Raw genomic sequence first — 12,222 nt, 5'->3', positions numbered from 1 at the left:
TCACTGAACTACACGCGCTATCCGTATTTCTATTAATTGCTCCGGAGAGCACGATTTCTGTCTCTAGATATGACCCCATCAGGGTTCCCATTAAACGATAAGTACCATACGTGAAAGACACTGTATTGTTATACATCGTGATACTGCGTTTCTCTTTCTATACTATAGCAATTTCCCACCGTGGGTTCATTGCGCCTGCGCGCAGTACCAAAACAGGCACGATTATTAGATATGTCTATTGTTCGTAGCAATTTGAAATTCTCATTATCGCTTGAAAATTACTTTAGAAACATCCGATAAAAACACTGATGGTGTTGTACTCATGCGCACAGCAATCACAGCGGCACATAGGCGAGAAAACTGCACTGAACGTCTCTGTTCTAATAGATATACATGTTGAAAGGCACGTTGATACTACATTTAAATACACTATGCATAAGGTCATTATCTTGGTAAAGTCGGTAGCGCGTGTAGTTCAGTGACCCTGTAACCATCGTCACTGAAGACATTTCCGTTTTTATTTACATCTATGTATACGTCCAGGCATAAGTACAATTCATCCCGTTCAAAATGCTCAAAGACATTTGGTGTATGCATGCTATCAAGAATCCATTGATAACATGAATTCATAGACTTATACAATTTTTTGATATCGACCGTGATTATACTCAGGTGCATGTCATTAACATACTAATTTTTTTATTGGAATACTTTAATGTGTAACATGTAATTACGAACGCGTAAAAGCATGCGAATATATGGTATGCTGTGCTCACGCCTATACACATACATGCATGCACGCACGCACGCACGCACGCACACGCGCAGACACTAAACTAACAAGATAAAAGTTGCCTGCACCCTTACACTCACACATGCACGCAGGTAAACGCCACATGAGCGTAGTGTATCAATACTATAAATCCACTATTTATACACAATATAATTCGCGGGAGTTCGGGTGTCGTTAGTGTGCAAATATTGGCCAGTTGTCCTCGTGGTTAAAGGCTGTTGTGAAGTCCGATGAGTACATAACACATGTAAACACAAGCACCCTGTACAACCGAACATAGTCATACTTGGGATGGTCACTACAAATATGCACGTGTACATATCAAGAGCGTGTTCGAATAAATCGAGCGAAATTAAAGCGATAAGGAGAATGACACACGCGTCCGTAACAATGCAATATGTATGTACGTCACATATATGCGCAAATTTCATGACCTTATAGATCGAGAGAAGATTTTCGAATGGAGTTATATAGTCGCACGTGTCTTCATCAAAGATTCAAATATCATGTCATTACAAAAATAGATGGATTTCCTACTCGTCATTTACGTTGACGTAATGTGTGTGTGTGTGTGTGTGTGTGTGTGTGTGTGTGTGTGTGTGTGTGTGTGTGTGTGTGGTGCGGCGTGTGTGTGTGTGTGTGTGTGTGTGTGTGTGTGTGTGCGCGCGCGTGTGTGTGTGTGTGTGTGTGCGTGTGCGTGCGTGTGCGTGTGAGTGCGCGCGCGCGCGCTTGTGTGCAGTTGCGCCTGTATGTGTGTTTGTGTGAGTGCGTGCGGGGGTAGACGTGTGATATGATGTATGCTGCCGCAGCGCTCAGCGATACTAACACGTTGCCAGGACAATGAATGCAAATTCTGTTGAATATATATATAGATATATCTATAGTATGCCACTTACGAACGAGACATGCAGGCAGATTATATCTTATACGTCTGTTCTGTTTCTATTAACATATAATAGTTATAAAGTGACCGATTTGAAATGCAAACGTCAACTTTGCATGTCATTTTAAACTTTCCATATAGACACTATAAGGCTTTTTTAAGACTGAGATAATGTCCTTTTTTATATTCTTCATAATATTGCATTATATCTCCATATTACGCCGAATGTGACGTCACACGGTGGTCGATCGCATTTATGCATTCATTCAATTGTCCTATTCTACATCTCTACTAGACCTACCCATACGATCGCGCATATGATCGCGGGGGACGAAGCAACGAGAGAGCGCTCGACGAATCGCCGAGGACCAGCCACCAGATGAAGGAGTATCAGCCACGCGGTCAGGCGCCACCGCCCCAGCAACGCAACACCGCCCCGCCGCCGCTGCGTCTGCCAGTCGACAATGATGTGTACGCGCCGGAACCGGTGGAGGAACCGGAAGTCGCGCAGCCGAACTATTACGTCATCGTCGTGTTTGTCGTGGAGCTGCTGCTGCTTGGTGGAGTCTGCGCGCTCGCCTGCATCCTCAGGTGAACGTAGACCTAGCACGGGGAAAACGTTTGCGCGATCTAAAATGAGAAACGAAAAGTTACGATGCGAAAATACGAAATCGCGTTGCTGCCGCTGTCGACGCGCATTGCCTGACGTCATTTTTATCGTGTCTTGTTTCAGGTTCACAGACAAATTTACGCTCAGAAGTACCACGTTCAGCTGTTTCGACACTGCTTTAATGAGTCCATATATTATACCCGATGACTCTAATATTTACATACCTGACTTAGTTTTATATTTGGTGGGCTTTTTACTACCTCCCGTCTTGGTAAGTACTCAGTATAATACGTACGTGTTTATCGCAACTGATACACTTTATAGTTAACTTCACAACGCCATATTGTTTCTGCGAGCGAAAATATAATTTAATCGTTGTCGTTAGGATTCAAAATATTGTCATCATACATTTGCCATCGAAAGGCTTTAGATAATTATAGGCATACGTACGTGTCTGTCTGTCACTGCGCAACTTCGTACTCTTGTGTCTGGGGGGGGGGGTATGTGCTCGTGTGTGCGGTGATAGATGCCGCTTCTATACCGCCTTACATCACTATTGCCATCACTATTATCATGATAATAATCATAGTTATTATTATTATGCTTATGTCACACGCAGCGTTGATTTTCAGATCGTCACAGCAGAGCTGTTTATCATGTGGGCTTCCACGATGCCGCAGAAGACAATACACGTGTTCTCACCAGAGTGCAATCTGCCGCAAGTGGTACGCCGCATTATAAGAAACGTTGGTGAGAAATTTTTTATACCTTTTTTTTACCAAAACTTGAGTGTGCAGCGACGCACCGCTGACGTCACACATCACTTAACAACTAAAATATATTGTAAAAAAAGCAAAAATAAGAAAAACATGGAAAAAATAGCTCGCATAATTGCTTAGAGATCGAGCCAGCATAATTATATTCGATTTCTATTGCTATTAACGTGCGTTTTTATTTGCTAGGCATGTTCTTGCTCGGAGCGCTAGTGACGGCAATATTGACAGACATGTTGAAAGTGACTATCGTACGTCCGCGCCCATACTTTCTCTCCGGTAAGACAACATGGCCGCCCTGCGTACGTAATACACACTCGTGCTTCGTACTCTCAGAGTAATAGCTAGTTTCATAAGGAGTGACTTGCGGATCAACCTCGTTATTGTGTGCCTCTTGCGCTGGTACTGCGGTCATTTCCATCGTCATCAAGCTATATTATGCAGTTTTCTTTAATCTTCTGCATACTGCACACCTGAAACCCAGAGGCCTACTGCACACCTGAAACAGTGCTCGCGCATGCGCAATATCTCCTGAGAAGAAGAATATTTTGCAAAGATTATGCATTTCAAATGAAGAGGAGGTATCCTAACAGAGATTTACATGATAAAATTCCATCAGTAGACCTCACGTAAGAAATAGGAAGAAGACCTTTTATTTTATTTTATGTAAGGTCTCCGCTGTATATACCAGTCAGTACACAATCTGGCTAAGTTAGTGTGTCAGCACATGCGCAATATCTCACCAGAGGAGTTATATTTTGTGATGAATATGCATTTAATATGGTTAGGGGGTATCTCAACATAGATTTCTATAATAAATTATTATCAGTGCACCTGTGTTTATAATTAGGAGAGCGCCCTAACTTGTAGGGTGTAAAACCCCGTCTTACCCCTTGCCTCCCTTGTTCCTCGCTCAGCCTGCTTCTTCTTCTACCGCCCCGCAGCTATCTTTCCTGCCGCCTTTGCTCAGTCTCCCATCCCTCCCATTCTCAGCAAGCTATATTGTGCAGTTTTCGTTAGTCCTTACTGCACGCCTGAAACGGTGCTCGCGCATGCGCAATATCTCCCGAGAAAAATAATATTTTACAAAGATTATGCATTTCAAATGAAGCGGAGTTATCCTAGCATAGATTTACATGATAACATTCCATTAGTAGACCTCACTAAAGAAATAGAAAGAAGACCTTGCATGTCAGGTCCCCGCTGCATATACCAGTCACTACATAATCTGGTTACGTTAGTGTGTCAGCGCATGCGCGATATCTCACCAGAGGAGTTATATTTTGTGATGAATATGCATTTAATATGGTTAAGGGATATCTCAGCATAGATTTCTGTAATTCGTTCTTATCGGTGGATCCGTGTTTATAATTTGGAGAGCGCCTTAACCTGTAGGATGCAAAACTCTTTATTCGCCCCGCTTCCGTCCTACCCCTTACCTCCCTTGTTCCTCACTCAGTCTGATTCTTCTTCTACCACCCCTCAGCTATCTTCGCTGCCGTCTTTGCTCAGTCTCCCACTCCACTTATCCCCAGCAAGCTATATTATATGCAGGTTTTTTCATCTGTACTGCACGCCTGAAACGGTGGTCGCGCATGCGCAATATCTCTCGAGAAGAAGAATATTTTGTAAATATTATGCATTTCAAATGAAGAGGAGTTATCCTAGCATAGATTTACATGATAACATTCCATCAATAGACCTCACTTAAGAAATAGGACGATGACCTTTTATGTAAGGTCCTCGCTGCATATACCAGTCAGCACATAAACAGGCTACGTTAGTGTGTCAGCGCATACGAAATATCTCACCAGAAGAGTTGTAGTTTGGAATGAATATGCATTTAATATGGTTAGGGGGTATCTCAGCATAGATTTCTGTAATAAATACTTATCAGTGGACCTGTTTTTATAATTTGGAGACCGCCCTAACCTGTAGGGTGCAAAACTCATTATTCACCCCGCTCCCGTCCTGCCCTTTGCCTCCCTTGTTTCTCACTCAGCCTGCTTCTTTTTCTACCACCCCCTCAACTATCTTCGTTGCCGCCTTTGTTCAGTCTCCTTTCCTTTTCACCCTCATCAAGCTATATTATGGAGTTTTCTTTAGGCGTTGTTGCACTCCTGAAACGGTGCTCGCGCATGAGCAATATCTCCCGAGAATAATAATATTTTGCAACGATTATGCATTTCAAATGAAGAAGAGTTATCCTAGCATAGATTTACATAATAACATTCCATCAGTAGACCTCACGTAAGAAATAGCAAGAAGACCTTACATGTAAGGTCCCCGCTGCATATACCAGTCAGTACATAATCTGTCTACGTTAGTGTCAGCGCATGCGCAATATCTCACCAGAGGAGTTATATTTTGTGATAAATATGGTTAAGGGATATCTCGGCATAGATTTCTGTAATAAATTATTATCAGTGGACCTCACTTAAGAAATAGGACGAAGACCTTTCATGTAAGATCCCCGCTGCATATATCAGTCAGCACATAATCTGGCTACGTTAGTGCGTCAGCGCATGCGCAATATCTCACCAGAGGAGTTATATTTTTTGATGAATATGCATTTAATATGGTTAGGGGTATCCCAGCATAGATTTCTGTAATTAGTTCTTATCAGTAGACCTGTATTTACAATTAGGAAAGCGCCCTAGCCTGTTGGGTGCAAAACTCCGAATTCACCCCGCTCCCGTCCTACCCCTTGCCTCCCTTGTTCCTCACTCAGCCTGCTTCTTCTTCTACCGCCCCTCAACTATCTTGGCTGCCGCCTTTGCTCAGTCTCCCACCCCTCTCATTTTCGGCAAGCTATATTATGCAGTTTTCTTTAGTCTTTACTACACGCCTGAAACGGTGCTCGCGCATGCGCAATATCTCCGGAGAAGAAGAATATTTTGCAAAGATTATGCATTTCAAATGAAGAGGAGTTATCCTAGAAAGGATTTACATGAAAACATTCTATCAGAAGGCCTCACTTAAGAAATAGGAAGAAGACCTTGTATGTAAGCTTTCCTCTGTATATACCAGCCAGTACACAATCTGGCTACGTTAGTGTATCAGCGCATGCGCAATATCTCACCAGAGAAGTTAGATTTTGTGATGAATATGCATTTAATATGGTTAGGGGTATCCCAGCATAGATTTCTGTAATTAGGTCTTATCAGTGGACCTGTGTTTACAATTAGGAGAGCGCCCTAGCCTATTGGGTGCAAAACCCCTAATTCACCCCGTTCTCGTCCTACCCCTTGCCTCCCTTGTTCCTCACTCAGCCTGGTTCATCTTCTACCGCCCCCTCAGCTATCTTTGCTGTCGCCTTATCTCAGTCTCCCACTCCTCTCATCCTCAGCAAGCTATATTATGCAGTTTTGTTTAGTCTTTACTGCACGCCTGAAATAGTGCTCGCGCATGCGCAATATCTGCCGAGAAAAAGAATATTTTGCAAACATTATGCATTTCAAATAAAGAGGAGTTATTCTAGCATAGATTTACATGATGACATTCCATCAGTAGACCTCACTTAAGAAATAGGAAGAAGACATTGCATACAATGTCCCCATTGTATATACCAGTCAGTAGCCTACACATAATCTGGCTACGTTAGTGTGTCAGCGCATGCGCAATATCTCACCAGAGGAGTTATATTTTGTGATGAATATGCATTTAATATGGTTATGGGTATCCCAGCATAGATTTCTGTAATTAGTTCTTATCAGTGGACCTGTATTTACAATTAGGAGAGCGCCCTAGCCTGTTGGGTGCAAAACTCCAAATTCACCCCGCTCCCGTCCTACCCCTTGCCTCCCTTGTTCATCACTCAGCCTGCTTCTTCTTCTACCGCCCCCTCAACTATCTTCGCTGCCGCCTTTGCTCAGTCTCCCACCACTCTCTTCCTCAGCAAGCTATATTATGCAGTTTTTTTAGTATTTACTACACGCCTGAAACGGTGCTCGCGCATGCGCAATATCTCCCGAGAAAAATTATATTTTGCAAAGTTTATGCATTTCAATTGAAGAGGAGTTATCCTAGAAGAGATTTACATAAAAACATTCTATCAGAAGACCTCACTTAAGAAATAGGAAGAAGACCTTGTATGTAAGCTTTCCTCTGTATATACCAGCCAGTACACAATCTGGCTACATTAGTGTATCAGCGCATGCGCAATATCTCACCAGAGGAGTTATATTTTTTGATGAATATGCATTTAATATGGTTAGGGGTATCTCAGCATAGATTTCTGTAATAAATACTTATCAGTGGACCTGTGTTTATAATTAGGAGAGCGCCCTAACCTGTAGAGTGCAAAACTCTTAATTCACCCCGCTCCCGTCCTAACCCTTGCCTCCCTTGTTCCTCACTCAGCCTGCTTCTTCTTCTACTGACCCCCAGCTATCTTTCCTTCCGCCTTTGTTCAGTCTCCCTCCCTTTTCACCCTCAGCAAGCTATATTATGGAGTTTTCGTTAGTCTTTACTGCACTCCTAAAACGGTGCTCGCGCATGCGCAATATCTCCCGAGAAGAAAAATATTTTCCAAAGATTATGCATTTCAAATGAAGATGAGTTATCCTAGGAGGGATTTACATGAAAACATTCCATTAGTAGACCTCACTTAAGAAAAAGGAAGAACACTTTGTATGTAAGGTCCCCGCTGCATATACCAGTGAGTAGCCTATAGCGAAAAGTCGACCAAACCTGAAGAGCTTATATAATATGAACTAAAACCGGGCGATCGCCCGGAAACCCTTGGAAATGGTTCTTATATTCGATGTGTGAATCGATTTCGTCGCCGACATGAGTGATTGTCACACATTCTATTTTCCAGTTTGCGAACCAGCAAACTGCGTCAGTGGCAGCGGCAATTACACGATGTGCAAAGATGACGTAGACGCCGATTTGCTGAGGGAGGCAAGGTAAGACAGAATATACACGTCAAGTCGGGACTAATGATAAATAACAATGAACTCATGATAGTAACGAAATACATGAATACGCTATTAGGGAGATCTACGACCATTTTAGCTTGTATTTTGCCTAAAATACAATGAAAATAGGAAATAACATCCCTGAATAATAACAGAAGCCTGTACAGATTCGCTGGTATCGTTTTGATATCTGTAGTAGTTAATTGTTATATATATATATCATATATATATTATTTATTACTATTATACATATAACATATTAAAAACTTTTCGTTATCTGGCTAACTATTTGTAGTGTATGAAGTGCTCATAAACCCTTATGGGTTTATGTGCCCTTGACTATATTTGCTACTCGGTGAGAGAAGAAAATGGATGATGGGTGACCACATAAATATGACCAACGTCATCTCCATTGTTTCGCTGATTCAAATACATGAACTACTGTTATGAGTGATTATGATGGTATTAAGACACGTGTCTTATCTTAAACATGGCGTTACGATGACGATAGGATCGCTATAAATGACTATAACCCGCTAATATTATTCTTGCTTGCAGAATGTCATTTCCGTCGTTCTGGGCCGCATTTTCCATGTACTGCGCCATCTTTGCATCGGTATGATACTAGTCTGCGCCATACTTCTACCGCGTCTGATTATTGATCTACTACGCCATTTCATCTATGACAGCATTACAATCACAGTGGCGCGGTTACGCTCAGTAGAACGGCCCTATTCAACGACAACGCAATTAAATAGAAATGAGAAACTTCGACCATATGTATCTGAAAACTTTCGGATACAGTGACAATATAGCACTGCCACCTGACGGAGTACAGCTGTCGGTTGAGCTGACATCAAACATGTTTTATCTTGAGTGTTTCAGTATATAGAGAGATAGGCCGGTGATACGCCATGATTGCACGATGTATAACGCCGCTCCTAGGAAAAAAATATACGAATATTTTATAAATATGTACGTAGGCGATATACTATATTATACATGTATGCGTATAATTTTTGTATACAGATATACGTACACAGCGTGATGGCGGTGCACGGCGTGCGGCTGCTGCGTCCCATCGTCGTCTTCGCTCTCTTCAGCCTCTCTCTAATGTGCGGTGTCGTCAGACTGCAGGATCATCGTAACTACCCTGGCGACGTCGCCGCCGGCTTTCTGCTGGGATTCTTCGTCGCGCTGTACCTGGTGAGAGTCGTGGAGCGAGAGGACGGTGATTTTTCGGGACGCGGAATTAAAGTGTATCTTCATTATCTGCGAGTCGAGTAACACTAGATAAATTTGGCAAAAACATTGAGAATATTAGGATTTAGAAAAGTGAGCACGGATTAAGAATTGCGATTCTAATTGCGCAGTCCTCGCTATACCATATGTTGGACAGGGTTGTCGTTCCTTTGTCGTGATTACTCGTCGGAGTCACGAAATCTTGCCATCTCCCTCGTTAAGAATTTGCAGAGGCCACAGCCAGGTCGCAACGTGCAAGAGACGAGCAACGACACACCCGACACGATTCGAATATCCTATGGTCGACGCTGTATAATCCCCAACTATAACACTAACATTAATCCTAACCCTAACATTAACCCTAACCCTCACCTTAACATTAACCCAAACCCTTACATTTACCCCAACCCTAACATTAACCATACCCATAACCATAGTCTTAACCCTAATTCTACCCCTAATCCTCACACTAACCCTAACCCTAACGAGAATATTCGTCCGTGTACAAGCCCGCCTGCGTCAGACTCGCTCTTACAATCGTACGCTGTAGCTCCCATGCTGCAAAAACACAACCAGTAGAAAACCCTTGAATTTGATCGAGTCTCGTCACTCACTGCGTCTCGCTTGCTTTTGTCGATCTCTCTCATCGCTGATCTCTTCGCGCAGGGTTACTTCTGCCTCGACTGCTTCAAGGAAAACCACAAGCATCGCCTTCTGGAAGCCATCGAAGACAAACGCGACGACGACGACGACGGCGATGTCGAAACCAACGCCAAGCACGCGTCGGTGCTGGCGAATACGCACGCTGAGTACGAGGACGTGTTGCCGGCCGACGACAAGCGGCAATCGGCCGATGCCCGCTACGAGCAAATGCGCGCCCCCTACCAATCATCGCAGCCGGAATACTCGCGCGGGTCGAGCCGACAGGAGTACGACAACTACGGCGGCGACGTCGGCTACAAGCAGGATGCGCGCTACTTCTGAGAAGCAAAGATGGCGACGGCGGAGTCGCGCGCGTGCGAGCGCCAACGCACGATGGGTCACGTTGCAATGGTCGGTAATCGTGTTGCGAGAAGATGTCATACTGTAAGCGCGTGGAATTGTTAGTGGGAGTCGCGTATGAAATGCAGAGCGAGCAGAGACACATGATGGAATAGCTAGTATCGTATAATATAAACTATATACGCGTAGACGATGCGCACGCAGCGCACGCAAGCTTGCACGAGGCGCATGCCTGGTCTAATAAATATCTAAGTATTCATTCATATTTGTGTGAACAGCAAGGTAGACGAATCACATTATCGAAACAGACTCAACGCTTCTTAGAAATCAATACCCGTAAATAGTATGTAGAATACTGATAAAAAAAGGAGCCTACGAAAATGCTTAATTTATTATGTAATCAGAAAAAACGGAAGATTTTCCGGGTAGAATTACGTAAAACTGCTTTATTATAATATTGACCATATAAAGCACAACGCCTGACGTCATATTATGTTATAATATTATGAATTAACGATGTTTAAACTATTGCCGTTGATCGCACATAGTGTTGGTAAGACGAATAACTCATTACATGCGATGCTCATTTACGAAAGATTATGATAAAAACACCAACTCTATCAGAAAAACAACAGTATTGCCCCTTAGGAGCGTCATATTGCCACATAGTACATTTCCATACTTATGTTTTATTATGCTTGTATTGCTTTTTACGAATACGTTATATTATTTGTGGTTTTGAGGTTGGCCATTATTAAACGTACACATACGCGGCGCATGCATTCACGCACACACGCAGACCCCCACGCACACACACACACACACACACACACACACACACACACACACACACACACACACACACACACACACACACACACACACACACACACACACACACACACACACACACACACACACACACACACACACACACACACACACACACGACACACACACACACACACACACACACAACTACACACCTACACAACACACACACACACACTACACTAACACTCGAACTACGTACCGTACCGACTACGTACAGTGTGATGCTGTGTGTGTGTGTGTGGTGAGTTTGCTGTAATTCAGTGTAGCCATTGTGTGTTGGAATCATTGCATTAGGTAGGTGTCTTTTCTATTCCTAGGTACATTTAAGATCAGTATTAATGCACTGAAGCTACAGAGTCAGTGAGAAAACATAGATGACGTTGTTCCTGGCCGGGCTTGAAAAGCTGACATGCCAAGAGTTTTCCAGATGAAAGCATATTCAGCCAGTTGTAGCAACAGTTCATGTATCGAACGACTGATTTAATGTTGCATTGTAAGTGAATGCATAGTTTTTAAGATGACATTCGTTGAGATTACGATTGAAAGATAGCTAGCTTGTATCTTGCCACGGAATTTTTGATTTGAGTTGGTGCACGTTTAATCTCAGCTTAGCTGGTACGCTCTGGGATTTAAGAGCTGGGTGTGTGCGCGGGTCGCCCTCTCTCTCTTTCGTTGCTCTCGCTCTCTCTCTCTCTCTCTCTCTCTCGTCGCGTTTTGTGCTCGCGCCCGTCTCTTGTGTCTCGTCGTGCCTGCTGTTCTGTCGTCTCTCTCTTCCTCGGTCGGGGGTGCGGTCGTCTCCTGCTTTGTCGGTTCTGCGCTCTCTCTTCCTCCTCGCCTCTCTCTCTTCCTCTCTTCCGCCTCTCTCATAGATATCAGTCGCCTGCACTGCCGCCTTCATTAAGTTTGTCTTCGATAGCGCCGCCTGCGAAATCCGGCACCGCCCCAAGTTGAATTAGAAGCTCGCAGCCATCCATCTTCTACGGCCTGCCATCCATCCGCTCGCTCGCTCGCTTCTCTCTCTCTCTCTCGCTCTCTCTCTACTCGTCTCTCTCACGTCGTTTCTCTCGCCCTCTCTCACTCTCTCTCTCTCTCTCGTCACTCCACTCTTCTCTCGCTCTCTCGCCATCTCTTCCTCTCTCTCGCTCACTTCTCTTCTCGCTCGC

At 43.6% G+C, this 12,222-nt stretch overlaps 1 protein-coding gene across 1 annotated transcript in view; it reads left to right on the top strand.

The window, feature by feature from the left end:
* LOC106808102 (lipid phosphate phosphatase-related protein type 5-like) overlaps positions 1–10,896 on the top strand; it is a 13,630-nt gene extending 2,734 nt beyond the window's left edge. Inside the window, exons 2-9 of the mRNA XM_014810678.1 lie at positions 1,972–2,267; positions 2,410–2,557; positions 2,919–3,036; positions 3,249–3,338; positions 7,882–7,969; positions 8,540–8,597; positions 9,011–9,187; positions 9,890–10,896. Coding sequence (XP_014666164.1) covers positions 2,056–2,267; positions 2,410–2,557; positions 2,919–3,036; positions 3,249–3,338; positions 7,882–7,969; positions 8,540–8,597; positions 9,011–9,187; positions 9,890–10,207 — 1,209 coding nt within the window. The 5' untranslated portion in view covers positions 1,972–2,055 and the 3' untranslated portion in view covers positions 10,208–10,896. The remainder of the gene's footprint in view (positions 1–1,971; positions 2,268–2,409; positions 2,558–2,918; positions 3,037–3,248; positions 3,339–7,881; positions 7,970–8,539; positions 8,598–9,010; positions 9,188–9,889) is intronic.
* The last annotated feature ends 1,326 nt before the right edge of the window (positions 10,897–12,222 follow it).

The sequence above is a fragment of the Priapulus caudatus genome, unplaced genomic scaffold (assembly GCF_000485595.1).
Source record: "Priapulus caudatus unplaced genomic scaffold, Priapulus_caudatus-5.0.1 Scaffold12, whole genome shotgun sequence".
Lineage (NCBI taxonomy): Eukaryota > Metazoa > Priapulida > Priapulimorpha > Priapulimorphida > Priapulidae > Priapulus > Priapulus caudatus.
This window is presented reverse-complemented; position numbering and strand designations above follow the sequence as displayed.